General features: G+C 39.3%; 1 protein-coding gene and 1 pseudogene across 4 annotated transcripts in view; both read left to right on the top strand.

The window, feature by feature from the left end:
• PAIP1 (poly(A) binding protein interacting protein 1) overlaps positions 1–17,461 on the top strand; it is a 35,547-nt gene that overhangs the window by 9,302 nt on the left and 8,784 nt on the right. For all 4 annotated transcript variants that reach the window (XM_047764694.1, XM_047764531.1, XM_047764606.1 and 1 more), the window contains exons 3-7: positions 1,413–1,598; positions 6,076–6,188; positions 10,592–10,703; positions 12,810–12,935; positions 14,882–14,988. In XM_047764694.1, coding sequence (XP_047620650.1) covers positions 1,413–1,598; positions 6,076–6,188; positions 10,592–10,703; positions 12,810–12,935; positions 14,882–14,988 — 644 coding nt within the window. The remainder of the gene's footprint in view (positions 1–1,412; positions 1,599–6,075; positions 6,189–10,591; positions 10,704–12,809; positions 12,936–14,881; positions 14,989–17,461) is intronic.
• Positions 15,004–17,231, top strand: LOC125137782 (phosphoglycerate mutase 1-like; annotated as a pseudogene).

Consider the following 17,461-nt stretch of genomic DNA (forward strand, 5'->3'; position numbering starts at 1 on the left):
ATCAGTCCAGGTCATTACTAATTAACTGACTTAACTCATTAATTCTTTTGATCCTCAGTCACATAGCTATAATGTTTATGATTCATGAATTTGAATTTCATCAACATTAAATACCTTCTTTATCTTACAGTTGGTTTTTTAATTGGATTCAAATGTGTATTCAGATGAACATTTAAAGTATGAGTGTTTACCTGCTCTTCTGCTCAGTGAACACTGTATGAGCATGATCTGGGTACATTAATCTGCTCTTCCTGCAGCTGGTCTAATTTCCTGAGTGCCTCATAGTACATGCAACATGTCATGTCAGTTTAGTGTCTAGAGATATATAAATTATGCAACATGGCCTCTAAATGGTATTCAGCTGAAGAAATAGTGGTCAGCACCAACAATGGAGGAACAACTGGCTATGTTAATCTTTCTACTAAGATTGTATGTCCATCTTATGGTGCTTCCCTAAGTGGAATTTCGAGTATGTGTGATTTTTTTTTTCTTCTTTATTTACTCACTGACTTTAGAATTTAACCCTTTTATAAAATGCTTCCATACTTCAAAATTCTTTTATGTGGTTTCTCATTTGACTCCTTTTGGAAAAGGGTAAATTTCATCAAACAGTATAGTTATTAGATCATAACCATTAAGTAAACTTAAATGCTTTGGGTGGTATTCCAGACATTGTGAGTGTAAGGATTGCCACTCTGATCTCTTGCTTTTTGCAGTAGTCACCCTGATCAGCCTCCTGCCACTACTAAAGGTGGTAGTGATAGAGTAATTAATTGGAAACTGCTGCTATTAGGATTGGCTAGAAGCTTGGACATAGCAGCCCAAAAGTCTCCTACCACTGTACACTATCATATTTTATAGTTGCTTAATAACTAAATATATTTCCTGGGGATTAACAGATGATAAACCTTTTTTTTAAATATAGAAATTGTCAAATATCTGCAAGAATAAAGAAAATGGTATAATGAATACCCATGGCCTCAATAGTTAGTTACAGGTGGCCATTCTTGTTTCCCTGTCTCCGGTCCCTCCCCACCTCCCATTTTGAAACAAATTTATGGATACAGATCTTACTGTATCCGTAAATAAGTCTTAATTTTGATATTGATATTGTAGTGAAATATTAGTTTAAACTTTATTTCTCAGCCTCTTGTGAATCTACCAGAGGTGAGAAGACAATTCCCTACCCAGCTAGATGGAGCCCTTCTATTATAACATATTGGCTATTGGGCAGGAAAGTGGACTTTTGGCTCAGTGGACTTAATTTATTGAAGAAAATAACATATTTTATCAGGTGAAGGATTCTTAGAAATATCATTTAAGCTAGAGACATTCCAGTTTAAAGCTGCATTGTGTTTATTTTAGCCAGGGGCATGGATTAAAATTTTTTTTTTTTGCCTTTTGATCTATAGGAATCCTATGAGGATGGTTGTGAGGATTATCCCACTCTATCAGAATATGTTCAGGATTTTTTGAATCATCTTACAGAGCAGCCTGGCAGTTTTGAAACTGAAATTGAACAGTTTGCAGAGACCCTAAATGGCTGGGTTACAACAGATGATGCTTTGCAAGAACTTGTGGAACTCATCTACCAACAGGTAGGTTGGCTGGTAGCACAGGGGTGATCGCTGGATAGCTTCCTTGATGTCTGAGGGTGGTGGCTGCTCCTTGAAGGAGGCCAGGTCCATGTTCACCAGCCTCCACACTCCTGGATTCCAGGTTTGTGAGAGTTTTTAAATCTCTGCTGTATAAAATTCCTGTAGATAGGGATCCAGGGCTAGAGCCAGACTGCAGATTCTCTTGTGTAGCCAAGGCTCTGTCCAGGAAGTTGGAAGAAGCTTTGAACATTTATGAGGAAGGCTACATGAGTATCAGTAATCTTTTTTTCAACCACTTTGGTTTTATAAGTATCTGAATTAAGCACTACACGAAAAAGACTGGTTCTCTCCACCTAGATGTAGAATTACTTAGCATTATTGTAGGGACAGAAAATCCTGGGAGAACTTTTTGGCCTTATAGATGATTCTTTAAAAAAAAAAAAAACACCCACACACAAAACGCCTTGACTTGAAGCTTAACATTTCTGTACCTTTTATTTAAAAATCTTGAGGATTTACATCTTAATTCCTTTAAAAATCTAGTATTCTAGATTTTTCACACAAAGTTTATTTATTTACTTATTTATTTTTATCCTTTTTTTGTCTTTTCTAGGACCATACCCGTGGCATATGGAGATTCCCAGCCTAGGGGTCTAATCGGAGCTATAGCCGCCGGCCTACTCCAGAGCCATAGCAACTCAGGATCCGAGCCGGGTCTGCAACCTACACCACAGCTCACACAGCAACGCCAGATCCTTAACCCACTGAGCAAGGCCAGGGATCGAACCTGCAACCTCCTGGTTCCTAGTTGGATTCGTTAACCACTGAGCCACAACAGGAACTCCACAAAGTTTATTTTTAATCCTAGCATATTGATCATATCACATTAGTGCTATTTTAAGGGGGAAAATAGAGTCACTGGATTTGAAGAAAAATTTAAGGTTAGTAAAGGAGACTGATCAGAAACTGTAGGAGATAAACCGAAGTCTAACCTTTGGTGGTGTTTAAGTCATTGCTGAAAGAGCAGCTCAGACTTGGAATATATAAAAAGGGTGACTTATAATAGGTTGATTTTTATCTTATCTAGTGTTTCATTTGACTACTTTTCCAGTTTGTTCTGGATTGTTACTGGACCCCAGTATTTTTGGCCAACTCTTACATTTCTGAAAATTCCAGAGATTTTAAGAAGATAAAACTGCTCTATTTGTCCTGATCCCTACTTTTGGCCTCTACGGGGGTTAAAAGTAATATAAAATAAGAAAATGGAAGAATTACACTTATTTCTTGTTGCTTTTCTGGTTTCTATTTACTTTTAGGTTTCAATAGGCTGCCTGATTATAGTTCTTAGATCAGAACTATATTACTATTAAAGTTCTTGTTTTACTGTATCAGGGTTGGTTAGAAAGGCTGTAACCTAGCAAACTACAATTTCTATGATCATCTCAAAGCCATTGTTTCAAATATGTACTTAGTATTTAAGTTTTAACGTTCTGTGGTCAGTAATAGATTTACCAACAGTTTTTTTTTTTATCTTTTTGCCTTTTCTAGGGCTGCTCCAGCGGCATATGGATGTTCCCAGGCCTAGGGGTCTAATCAGAGATGTAACTGTCGGCCTACGCCAGAGCCACAGCAATGCAGGACCCGAGCCTCGTCTTCGACCTACACCACAGCTCACGGCAACGCTGGATTGTCAACCCACTGAGCAAGGGCAGGGATGGAACCCGCAACCTCATTGTTCCTAGTTGGATTCGTTAACCACTGAGCCACACGACAGGAACTCCCCAACAGTTCTTAAGTTTCATTGAGGGAATTTACTCATAGCAACTGACAAAAGACCTGTTTTGTTTTTTGTTTTTTTGTTTTAAAAAGACAGATTAAACATATGTATTCAACTTTGATTCCTCACCAAATACCACTAAAATGACAGTATAGGGATTTTTAAAAGCCAGAATCCCACAAGGACTTTCACACAAGGAAATAGAAGTACCCATTTTGGAGACTAGAAAGCAGATGGTTGAGTGGCAACTTAATTGGCAAGTCTAAAAAAAAAAGTGGAATTCCTGAGAGGTCCCACTTTAGCACATTGGGTTAAGGATCCAGTGTTGTCTCTGCAGCATCTTGGGTCACTGCTGAGGTGTGGTTCAATCCCTGGCCTGGTGCAGTGGGTTAAGGACCCAGCATTGCTGCAGCTGTGGTGTAGGTTGTAACTGTGACGCGGATTCAGTCCCTGGCCTGGGAACTTCCGTACGTCACAGGTGCAGGGGGAAAAGAAAAAAAGGAATGCTAAGCTGTTGGAGAAGGCTGAGAATCACCCTGATTTATGATGCATAATCTCCAAAAAGGCTCTAGGATAAAGATGGAGTCAGGCTAAAAAGATTCCTTGAAAATCTAAAAAAATTAGTTGTTTAGGTCTTTCTTCACTGAGTAGCCAGTTTGAAGTTATTAAGGGAGATACTCTACCAAAAAGAGGATTTAAGCCAAGGATGAAGACATGGGAACTAAGGAAATGGGGAATTTTATAGGAGAGACTGAGTGACTCATCCAGATAATGGTGAAATGAGATCCTGAGACAGTAGCCATGCACATAACAGACTTAGAGGGGCCAGGCTTCACCGATAGGGCAGAAGGCTCCAAGAAACACTTCCCTGGTAAGATGAGCACACTCTCTGTGTTTGAAGTTATTAAAAAGAACAAACTAGTGAGAAGTCAATGAAAAGTATATAAAAACAAAGTAGAAAAAAATTGAGTTAATCTAGGGAAAACAAAGTTGTGCAAAAGAGGGGAAATCCTATAATACATGGTACAGCTTTAAGTGGAAACACAAAACTAATAAAATCATGGTGTAACTATAAAGGTAGGTGGAAAGATTGGAAAATAGTGGAATGGAGTAGGGTTAAGCAGGGTGAAAACTAAATATTCATCTTTGTTGGGAAACTAGTAAGAAATAATGTCTAAACTCAAAAATCATAGAGCGTGGAGATACGGAGGTTTAAACTTTTTATCTGAAACAATTACAAGTGATTGTCTATACAAGTAAAATTGAGGTGTAGCAAGGAAGCAGGAAACTTTAGTGCTAATAATGGGAAAAGGGTAAATATTGAATTTCAAGTGTTTTGTGGTACCAGATAACATATGTCAGGAGAAACCAATCTTTTTTCCTTGATGAAAACTGTACACTGTCTTGTGTGAGCAAGGAAATAATTAGAAATGAGAAGTTATAATTATATTTAGTCCATGCCAGGGAATGCTAAATAAACACTTGACCTCTAGTTAGCTCATTTAATCCTCAATGTTGCAAGATATTACTCTTATCCCCATTTTATACATAGCTTAACAGAGAAATTACATGACTTGTCTAAAGTTGCACATTAGTAACTAGAATGAACATACGGTTGCCGGGGAATCAGGCCAATTTAGATCTAGACTCTGATTAACATCTGTGACATTGGCCAAGCTCCTTAACATCTTTTTTTTTATTTTTATTTATTTATTTTTTTTGTCATTGGGTTGTTGTTGTTGCTATTTCTTGGGCCGCTAGGGGTCGAATCGGAGCTGTAGCCACCGGCCTACGCCAGAGCCACAGCAACACGGGATCCGAGCCGCGTCTTAACCAACACCACAGCTCAAGGCAACGCCGGATCATTAACCCACTGAGCAAGGGCAGGGATCTAACCTGCAACCTCATGGTTCCTAGTCGGATTCGTTAACCACTGCGCCACAACAGGAACTCCTTTATTTATTTATTTATTTATTTATTTTTAATTTTTTTTCCTTAACATCTTAATGTGTGTTCTCTACTATTATTTAAAAAATGCAGTGAAAGTTAAGTTCTGAGCACTTCCTTGGCTATATCACACAGTCTTTGGTACTCAGTATTTTTTCACTGTCTTATTATTAAAAACAGCTCATCTGTTTTGATTGTCTCTTTACCCCAAGTGTTTGGAATGTTCTTTAAGTGTTGATCTTTCCAACCAGGTACCATTAATCACCTCTTTAGGAATCAAGAAACTGAAACTCAGGAAGGTTTAGTGATGTCCAGGGTCACAAAACGGGCCTGCAAATTTTGTTCTAGACTGCTACGTGCCAAAGTTAGTGCCATCCTATTCCTGAAAAACCCTGAAGATCAATAACTTAGCAAATATTCTTCGTAATTAGCACTATGCAACTGGATGTATGTACATAGTTTGTGCGGAAGTGGATTGGTGTAAACAGAGTGTCTCTTTGCTTTCTCCTAACCTCAAGTAAATGGTGGGGAAAGCTTGCCTTAATGCTTTTCTTTGTACTTATTCTGGTTCTTTGTGTAAGTTTGGGAGGGGAATTAATTTCCTTATGCCTAACAATTACAAATGACTTGTACATTTTTTCTGTACAGTTTTGGGGGCAGAAATGTTTTTTCCACTTTAGAATGTTGCTGTTAAGTATTTGCATCGTTAACTTGATATATCTGTGTCATGTAAAACTTTTTTCTTTTTGAAAGGCTACATCTATCCCAAATTTCTCTTACATGGGATCTCGTCTCTGTAATTACCTGTCCCATCATCTGACAATTAGTCCACAGAGTGGCAACTTCCGCCAATTGCTACTTCAAAGGTCAGTGTGAAAAATATGAAATTAAAGGAAGGTTACCTCTAAATGTACTAGAATTTGACCATTCTTCTTTTTCTAAAACTATTTTCTATAGGAACTTGAATTGGAGAATAGGACAGACCATTCTTATTTGTGTAGTATTAAAAGTTTACATGTGAAAGTCTTTTCCTGTAGTGGTCTGTACCTTTGGTTTTATATTTACAAAGGGCTTTCCTTTTGTAAGATCTTAAAAATGGTCATTTTACATACTTCTTAGTACTTTTTTGACTTGAGTAAGGATCTAATTTTATTTATTGCCACACATTTAACCAGTTTTTCGCATACCTCTTTTTTGAATGATCTATTCCTTATTGATTAGAACTTCTACTTTTATCATACTGCATCCTTATACTTGAGTTTTAATTCTGGACTTTCATGACATTTATTACCTTCTCTCTTACTGTTTTATTCCCATGCTTAAAACACCTTTTTTTTTTGTCTTTTTGCCATTTCTTGGGCTGCTCCCATGGCATATGGAGGTTCCCAGGCTAGGGGTCCAATCGGAGCTTTAGCCACCGGCCTATGCCAGAGCCACAGCAACTCAGGATCTGAGCTGAGTCTGCAACCTACACCACAGCTCACGGCAATGCCGGATCCTTAACCCACTGAGCAAGGGCAGGGCTCGAACCCGCAACCTCATGGTTCCTAGTCGGATTCGTTAACCACTGAGCCATGACAGGAACTCCTAAAACACTAATTTTTTAGTAGCTAGTCTACTTAATTCCCCATTTCTTTTTTATGTGTGGAGTCATCTTTGCTATTCTTGCATGGTTATTTTCTCTGAACTTTAGAATCAGCGTGTGAAATTACGCAAATCTTGATATTTTAGAGATGATATTGAATTTATGAGCTAATGTAGAGAGATGAATTTTCTTGTAACTTGTTTTATTCAATAACAAGGTTGTCTTTGAGTTTATTGTAGTTTGCCTATTCTGTAAAGATAGTTTTTTTTGTTGGTTTTTTTTTTGTCATTTTAGGGCCACACCTGTGGCATATGGAGGTTCCCAGGCTAGGGGTTCCACTGGAGCTGTAGCCACTGGCCTACACCAGAGCCACAGCAATGTGGGATCTGAGCCACGCCTGTGACCTACACCACAGCTCACGGCAACGACAGATCCTTAACCCACTCAGTGAGCTCAGGGATCGAACCCTCATCCTGATGGATGCTAGTCGGGTTTGTTAAGGGCTGAGCCACGACAGGAGCTCCTAAAGATACTTTTAATGGTTGCAGAGTATTCCATCATGTGGCTGAACTGCTTTGGAACAGAGAAAAGATTCCAAAAGTACACTCCAGAGATGCTTGAAAATTAAGCTTTTGATGAAGGCGATACTTCATATATATACGTGAAAGACAAATTGTGCTGCTGACATAGCTGGCTAGTTGTGTGGGTGGGGGAAACAAAGACTGGTTCCTGTCTTACTCTTTATGCTAAAATATATTTCAAATATATCAAAGACTTACAAGTGAGACAATAAATATGAGGGGGAAATTTGACAAATAAAAATCTTAGGTTGGTAAAAGATGTTTTAAGCAAGACATGATACCTACAGGCCCTAAAATAGGAAATTAAATTTAATTACATATAGATTATAATATTGAGGGGCTCATAAATTTATATGAAGTAAAGTAAAAATTAGGCAATTTGTAATACATGGCAGTGAGCTTATTTAATGTCATAAGAGGGGCCTCTTAAGAATGAGTAAGAAAAAGACCAGTGTTTTAATAGAAATATTTGGAATGGCTCTGAATAGGTACATTTGGGGAAATATATTTAACCTTACCTATAATTAAATGCAAATTAAAGTTTCTAGAAAGATGTAACAGTGGGCACTTCTAGAAGGTAGAATGGCAGAAAGGCTTGTTTATCTTCCCTTGTGCTGCTGCTCCCCTTGCTCTGCCATAGAGTTACATAGAGACTTAAAATGGGTCTGAGTCCCTGCTCTTGGAAATTCTGATATAATTAGACTGAAGTAGAGCCTATGCATGGTATTTTTAAGCCTCCCAAATAATTCTACTCTAGTCATGGCTGAGAACTACTCTTTTTTTTTTTCTTTTGCCTTTTCTAGAGCCGCTCCTGTGGCATATGGAGGTTCCCAGGCTAGGGGTCTCATCAGAGCTGTAGTCACTGGCCTGTGCCACAGCCACAGCAACGCTGGATCTGAGCCAAGTCTGCGATGTACACCACAGCTCACAGCAACGCTGGATCCTTAACCCACTGAGCAAGGCCAGGGTTCGAACCCGCAACCTCGTGGTTCCTAGTCGGATTCGTTAACCACTGCGCCACGACGATGGAACTCCTCTTTTTACTCTTTATCCCTGTGCATGCTTCTCTAGTACTAAGGTACTGTCAAAGACATTAATGTGGAGAAATGCAAATCATGTAACAAGTGAAAAGCAGATCATAATTCTGTTAAAAATATATACATACTTTGAAAAAAGCAGAAGTATTTTCATAGCATTTACTTCTGGGTTGCAGTGACCTTGTCCCATATTTCCAAAAGGTTAAAACAGAAAAATATAATCATGTATTGTTTTTATAATGAAAATCTTTAGCTTAAAGTTTTAGGGTCTTTCCTCTCACCTAGGTAATCAACCATGTATAAGAGTTGGGTCTTGTTTTTATATATAAATTAACATTTGTTAATGTATAATCTAGTAGTTATGGCATTTACAAAATGAAAACTTCATTTCATCAAAGGTCTTAACTGCAAAAATTTTAAAAGGAAGGACAGAGAAAGGAAAGCAGCCAGCAAGGTGCTTGGAAAACTGAATTGTCATTATTAACTGACTCTCATTATTACCCAGAGTGTCCTGTTGATAAATAATCCCTGGTTTTTTTTCTGGTGAGGAATTAATTCACTGTGTATGAGAAAGGTAACAAGTGTCTTTGCATATCTGATTCAAACAGAAAATGTTGCTCATTTAATATAACTTTAAACTTTGGAATCAGCCACATAGGCACATAAGCTTTGCTGGGTTTATGGATGATGCATAAACTGACATCAAGATAAATTCCTGGACAAGAAGTGATTTTTTTCCTTTAAAAACTTTTTTTTTCCCCCAAAGCAACCTAAACTGGTCCCTCAGATGGTGGAAACCATCGTCTTCATAAGCTGCTCCCTTGGTCTTTAAAAGAACTATCAAAGTCAGTTTTATAAAACACAGACTTTCCTAGAATGTTCTTTTTTTTTTTGTCTTTTTGCTATTTCTTTGGGCCGCTCCTGCGGCATATGGAGGTTCCCAGGCTAGGGGTCAAATCGCAGCTGTAGCGACTGGCCTACGCCAGAGCCACAGCAACGCGGGATCTGAGCCGCGTCTGCAACCTACACCACAGCTCATGGCAACGCTGGATCCTAACTCATTGAGCAAGGGCAGGGACTGAACCCGCAACCTCATGGTTCTTAGTCGGATTTGTAACCACTGTGCCATGACGGGAACTCCCCCTAGAGTGTTCTAATCACCTTATCAGTAAAGATGAAATCTTGAACACTGAAAGTGAATATTTAAAATACATTTAAAAATTCATTTTAGTAACAGCTGACACCATAATTCACTGATGTAGACAATGACAGACTTATTGTGATTATTTTAGATATCTTGTAGGAACTATATCTGTAAGTTCTAAGGCAAGTGAACCAAGTGAGGGGGAAATCAAGCAAGGGAAAATAAGTGGACTCCTGTAGTCTCTCTTGGAAATAGGGACCAAATTAATTGACTTCTCTCTTTCTCTGTGGTTTCAATTGGGGACTTCTCCCCTTATTTCTCTTCTGATTTGTATGATAGGCTTAATTTATTTTCAGCTTAGTTGGAGGCTATCTATCTATATAAAACCAAAAATCTGTTTCAAAGTTCATATTTAGGCAAGAGTAAAATATTTTATAGAAAACTTGAGTAAAAACTGCTTTCTTAAAAAGTCTATAGGACAATAAGGTAAGGCTGCGGTTTTTTGTTTTTTAAGTGCTAGTATACAACAAACTTCATGAAATCTGTGTTGCTTTAACTTGTTACAAACTTGATCTAATAGGTTTATTTTAATCTATTCCTAATCAGTTTCTTAAAGTTAGCAATTTTAGTGTGAGAAGATGATGCATATTCTGGTCTCTACAATAGACAGAAGCACTTTTTATTACAGAAAATCAAGGTGTTGGTGCATTATACTTGCCTGTGTATTGTTTGTGGCCAAACTGACAAATGGTCATCTTGTTTGACTATTTAAAAAACAAAGCAAAAGAACGTATATATATGTATGACTGGATCACTTTGCTGTACAGCAGAAATTATTACAACATTGCAAATCGAGTATAATAAAAAGTGCATCAAAAAAACACAAAGCAATGTGAAATTACAAATGGTGTATTTTTATTAGATGTCGGACTGAATATGAAGTTAAAGATCAAGCTGCAAAAGGGGATGAAGTGACTCGAAAACGATTCCATGCATTTGTACTCTTTCTAGGAGAACTTTATCTTAACCTGGAGGTAAGGTTTTCTTCTGTTCAGTACTGACAAAGCCTGAGAATACAAACTCATCTCAATGAGTGATTTGTATTCATATTAGTCCTTCACAACATTAAGAATGAAATGGGAAAGGAAGAAAATAATGTCTCAGTACCGCCTTATGGTAGTGTCCTTTCTCTAATGTACCAAGTGTACCGTTTTTGTCTTCCTGTTCATGGCAGGATGTTGGAAAATAGTTACTAAGCATGTTAAAGTCTTTATGTACTTTTGGAAAGCCATGGTTTACATGTGGATTTAAGCTTTTGGAATATAGATAATCATGCCTTTTTGAATCCTTGCATCATAAGTATTAATACATTTAATATGTTGAGTTTCAGGTGGTGACTTAAAAGCAGCTTGCCTTGTAGAGCACAAGCTTTGGATAAAGAGAGGGAAGACTAGAGTTTGTGGATCTTTTCCCCTTAATTACCCACAGTAGCTCTTTTTGATCCCATTTTATATATTAACCTTCCATATAAACTGTATTTGTACAAAGTCTCCAGCTTAATTGTTGGTATACTTGAGTGTATGCTTGTTGGTAGGCAGTGTAAGTGCTGAATATTACTTTGTAATGTATTTGCTTGATTTTTTTTTCGGGGGGGGGACGAGTTATATCTGGATAAGCATACCTTCTTAAACTCTGATCTTTTGAGAACTCGGTATTGTAAACTCCTGAAAGGACACATGAACCCATCATCAAATGTGCATCACAGTCAGTGCATTTAAAAGGATTGTGTCCATGGAGTTCCCGTCGTGGTGCAGTGGTTAACGAATCCGACTAGGAACCATGAGCTTGCGGGTTCGGTCCCTGCCCTTGCTCAGTGGGTTGACGATCCGGCGTTGCCGTGAGCTGTGGTGTAGGTTAAGACGCAGCTCAGATCCCGCGTTGCTGTGGCTCTGGCGTAGGCCGGTGGCTACAGCTCCGATTCAACCCCTAGCCTGGGAACCTCCATATGCCGCGGGAGCGGCCCAAGAAATAGCAACAACAACAACAGCAACAACAAAAGACAAAAGACAAAAAAAAAAGGGTTGTGTCCAATCTCGCGCCTAACTTACCCCTTTTTACCATAGAAGGCCTTGTTTTAAAATAAAAAAATCTCATGCCTTAATCTTTTTCAGATTCATTTTTCTTTTTTTCTTTCAGGGCCACACCCAAGGCATATGGAAGTTTCTAGGCTATGAGTCGAATTGGAGCTGCAGCTGCTGGCCTATGTCACAGCCACAGCAATGTGGGGTCTGAGCCATATCTGCAACCTACACCACAGCTTACCTGCTGAACCACAACAGGAACTCCATTTTTGTATAAGCCATATAAGAGCACCAATCTAAAATGTGCCTTAAATGAGTCACTTTAAGAATGTTGTCATGAATTCTCTTGTGGCCCAGCAGGTTAAGGATGTGGCATTGTCACTGTAGTGGCTTGGCTTGACACTGTGATATGGCTTCAAAATGGCCCGGGAACTTCCACATGCCACTGGTGCAGCCAAAAAAGAAAAAAAATGCTGTTGTACTTCCCATGTAGAAGTAATGATGCAGTGTGTGGGAAGTATAAAGATAAGATATGGCTCCTGAACCTACAGTTCTTCAGGCCAGAGAGCTATGATACCTCTTCCATTGTGATGAAAGTTTTTTTTTTTTTTTAATGATTTTCTTTCTTTCTTTTTTTTTGTCTTTTTTTTTTTTGCTATTTCTTTGGGCCGCTCCCTCGGCATATGGAGGTTCCCAGGCTAGGGGTTGAATCAGAGCTGTAGCCATTGGCCTACGCCAGAGCCACAGCAACGCGGGATCCGAGCCGCGTCTGCAACCTACACCACAGCTCATGGCAACACCGGATCATTAACCCACTGAGCAGGGGCAGGGACCGAACCCGCAACCTCATGGTTCCTAGTCGGATTCATTAACCACTGCGCCACGACGGGAACTCCATGATGAAAGTTTTTTTTAAAGAGTATAAAGAGCTATGTGTCCCCCAAAAGGGGTGAGCTAAATAGGCTAGCGAATGCCTTATGAACATTAACAGAGGCTCAAGTTATTCTGAGCATATATTTTGTATTATTTATTTGCTTTTCATTTTCTTTTGTCTCAAAGATCAAAGGAACAAATGGTCAGGTTACAAGAGCAGACATTCTTCAGGTTGGTCTTCGGGAGTTGCTGAATGCCCTTTTTTCTAATCCTATGGATGACAATTTAATTTGTGCGGTAAAATTACTGAAGGTAGGTTTTACTTATTTTTTTCTTAAAATTTAACTGTTTCATCTCTTTAGTGTATAATTTAGAAGAGGGAAGTATGTATGGTACACAAATGAATTCACCATAAGTTATTGCTTTAAGTATTGCTTTTTTTTTTTTTTGGCTTTTTAGGGCCGCACTTGAGGCGTATGAAATTTCCCAGGCCAGGAGGTCAAATTGGAACTGCTGCCACCAGCCTATGGCACAGCCACAGCAACACAGGATCTGAGCCGAATCCATGACTTACACCACAGCTCATGGCAACGCCAGATCCTTTGCCATCCGAGCGAGGCCAGGGATTTAACCCACAACTTCATGGATCCTAGTCAGGTTCATTACTGCTGACCACAACAGGAACTCTTAAGTTAAATATTGACATTTGACTTTGTTTTTTGAGTTTAAATGTTGGAGAAGCAATATATACTTATTGTTAAATATCAGAAGCAAAATTTAGAAGTGAAAGAAATGGAAGTCCTTCACTCCACCTCATCTTTATTTATTTTTTTGTCTTTCGTCTTTTTGAGGGCCATACTCGCCGCATATGGAGGTTCCCAGGCTAGGGGTCTAATCGGAGCTGTAGCCGCCGGCCTACACCACAGCCACACTAGATCCGAGCCTCATCTTCGACTTATACCACAGCTCACGGCAACGCCGGATCCTTAGCACACTGAGCAAGGCCAGGGATCAAACCCGCAACCTCATGGTTCCTAGTCAGATTCATTTCCATTGTGCCGTAAAGAGAACTCCCTCCACCTCATCTTTAAACTCCCTTTTCTTTCTTTCCCTTGTCTGTGTGTGCTCTCATAAGTAGGATCTTACTCTGTTGGTGGCTTTTTTTAACCACCTAACAAAAATCTTGGATCTTTGCATGCCATATAGATTTGCATGGCTCTTGCTTCAATAGCTTCTCAGTATTCCACTGTACACGTGCACATTTTTTTATCCATTTTATTATTGAACAGTTAGTTTAGCCACAGCAGTACTGTCAGTAATCTTTCATTTTTATATATGTAGTTGTTTATTTAGGTTAAATTCCTATACACAGATTTGGTGGCTCAGTGAATGTGTATACCATAATTTGATAAGTAATGCCAAATTTCCTTGCCAAATGCTGAACCAGAGTGTACACCCCTTTCCCCATATCCTTCAGTGATAGATATAATCAATCCTGGGTTATGTTTTGTTACAGATGAATAAAAACAAAAACCTCATTTAAATTTTTTCCGTTATATCTGGTTTACACTGTTCTGTCGTTTTTCTACTCTACAGCAAGGTGACCCACTCACACATACATATATACATTCTTTTTCTCACATTATCATGCTCCATCATAAGTGACTAGATATAGTTCCCAGTGCTATACAGCAAGATCTCATTGCTCACCCATTCCAAAGGCAATAGTTTGCACCTATTAACCCCAAATTTCAAGTCCATCCCGCTCCTTCCTCCTCCCCTTGGCAACCACAAGTCTCTTCTCCATGTCATGATTTTTCTGTGGAAAGAAAAACCTCATTTTAATTTGCACTTTCCTGATAACTAATGAGTTTAAGTCTTTTTAAAGTTTCTGTGAATTACCTGTTTATATCCTTAACTCATTTTTTTCCTAATGAAGTTTATATTTTTTTAATTCAAAGCTTCTGTATTTATTGCATGTTGCATATTTTTATAAGTGATATATTGATTAATTTATCTAGCCTGTCTTAGTCATAAAGCAGATATACCGTACAGTCATTGGCACATAAAACCTAAGATTAAACTTCTGATATATGGTCAAGAAAAATGAAGTGAAGTGATCCCTGAATATTTAGATGATAGAAAATAATTAGGAATATTTAACTTGCTAAATTCAAAAATGCTTGTACTGCTACTAACCTTTTTAGAATTTCTATACTTTATTGAATTCTTTATTTTTCTGATACTTGCTTTTTTAGTTGACAGGGTCAGTTTTAGAAGATGCGTGGAAGGAGAAAGGAAAAACTGATATGGAAGAGATTATTCAAAGAATTGAGAATGTTGTCCTAGATGCAAATTGTAGCAGGTAGGAAAAGAAGTAATGTCGATAGCCAGTGGATCTCAATTCCTTGCTTTTTCTTTGGGAGTTGTTTTTAATCTGTTGCACTTGATGAGAATAATCTTTATAGAGCTACAGAAATACTTTCTTTATCTGTGATTTCTACTCAGGCATTTTTCTTCAATTGTATTTATAAATTGAAAAAATATATATTCCTATGATAATATGTGAATCCATTGAAAAGTAAAGTGATTCAGACTTCAAGTTCACTAAATATTTGAGTAAAGTGCTACTGTAAGTTCAGTTGAAGATTAAAAAAAGAGCATTGCACTGCCTTTAAGAACCATATATGGGGAGTTCCTGTCATGGTTCAGTGGAAGCAATCTGACTAGCATCCGTGAAGACACAGGTTTGATCCTTGAGGCTTCGTTCAGTGCGTCAAGGACCTGGCATTGCTGTGGGCTGTGGTGTAGGTTGAAGACGTGGCTCAGATCCCGTGTTTCTGTGAGTGTGGTGTAGGCCAGTAGCTACAGTTCCCATTGGACTCCTAGCCTGGGAACCTCCATATGCTGTGGGAGCAGCCCTAAAAGACCCAAAAAAGAAAGAAAGAAAAAAAAAAGAAAGAACCATATATAGTCAGAGTTACCTGGGACACATTTCAAGGATTTAAAAAAAAAAGGTGGCGGGAGCCAGGCAGTGGGGTGTGAGCATGCAGGCAGGGCTAGGGGCTGGGCCATGGCTCCAGAACCTTGATGAGCCATAGCCTTCAAAGCACCTTGAGCTGCCACCTGGAACCTGAAAAATTGCTTTAGCAGCTGGTCCACTGCTGACCTGAGCCCAGCAGGGTATGTGCATGCACTGTAAGATGCTGGCTATGAGTCTGACATCTGCTTCACCTCAGTGCAAAAGAGAACAGTTTGGACTCTCTAGACAATGCTGGATGCTGTTGATCAAATGTGGCTGCCAATGGTAAAAATTTAGCTCCTCAGAGTGGCACTGTGGGGATCTGACTTGCCTCAATAAAGCAGAAACACTGCTGCCAAGCATAGTGAGGCCCAGGTAAAGATCTGTAGGTGGGCAATCCTTTGAAGTCCTACTACCTCCAGTGGAGCCCAGTCATCCCTTCCACAGCAACATCAGTGAGGATTGAAGGTATGCAGACCTCACCGAAGGTCAGCTACCCTCCTGTGAGAGTCTGAAAAATACTGTTGTCAGAGCTCTGCCCTTTTGGAAAGAAGAACTAGTTCCCCAGATTAAGGAGGGGAAATGGGTACTGATTGTAGCCCATGGCAACAGCCTTCTGGGGCATTGTAAAGCATCTGCTGACTGGCATGCTCGTTGTCTGTGAGTTGGACAAGAACTTGAAGCCCGTCAAGCCCATGCAGTTCCTAGAGATGAGGAGACTGTGCGTAAAGCCATGGAAGTTGTGGCTCCACAGGGCAAGGTCAAGAAGTGAGGGCGAGCAGCAGACTACTCCCAAGGATAGCCTCCATGCCCATCCCTTCTTCTGCCCTTTTCCCCTTCATGTTGCACTGACCACATCTGTAAGTTGTAGGTGCAAACAGGGACTGTTGGCTCCCAGTTTTGTACTGACCCATTTTTTCTCTTGCACCTATTTCTTCATACATTCTAGTCAGAATGGCACCTCTGAGACATGGTCCTTATTCCAGGCTGTTGCAAAGCTTGTCCAAAAGGGTGAAGAGGCAGTAATTTGAAGAGTTTTGCTAATGCTTTATTACTAAGGACCTGCTTGAGTAAGGGATAGGGAGGAACCATGCTAAGGTGTGACCAGTGAGGAGAAGTAGGAGAGCCTATTTGTGTTCCTAGGAGCCAGTCCTGTACTTTTCTGTAGTCAGGTGACCGCGGGGCTCTTATCATTACAAGGAAAGATGAATATAACCTGTGTGGTGATTCAAACAAATATTTCCTCCCTGTCTCCTTAATATTGTGGTCAATCCTGAATGTTTATATGTTGCATTTACTTTTACAAAAAAAAAAAAAAATACATTAAAAAAAACCCTTCTGGGGTTTCTAGTGGTAGTTGAAACATTCCCACTTGCCATCAGAAATAAGCCATTCCTTATACCAATATGAGATTGTGAGTTTAGAATCCCTCCCCTGCCTTATTAATCATATCCAATGTGTCTTTCACTGTGCCTGATTTCTTTCTTTTGTGTGTGCGTATATGCGTGTGTGTGTTTTTAGGGCTGTATCCGCGGCATGTGGAGGTTCCCAGGCTAGGAGTCCAATTGGAGCTGTAGCTGCCAGCCTACTCCACAGCCACAACAACTTGGGATCTGAGCCACATCTGTGACCTACACCACAGCTCACGGCAACACCAGATCCTTAACCCACTGAGTGAGTCCAGGAATTGAACTTCGTCCTCATAGATGCTAGTTGGATTCATTAACTGCTGAGCCATGATGGGAGCTCCCCACTGCCTGATTTCTGAATCATGTTCCAGTTGCTTGGCCCTTACTTGAGCCCAGTACTCATTTGA

The sequence above is a fragment of the Phacochoerus africanus genome, chromosome 1 (assembly GCF_016906955.1).
Source record: "Phacochoerus africanus isolate WHEZ1 chromosome 1, ROS_Pafr_v1, whole genome shotgun sequence".
Classification (NCBI taxonomy): Eukaryota; Metazoa; Chordata; class Mammalia; order Artiodactyla; family Suidae; genus Phacochoerus; species Phacochoerus africanus.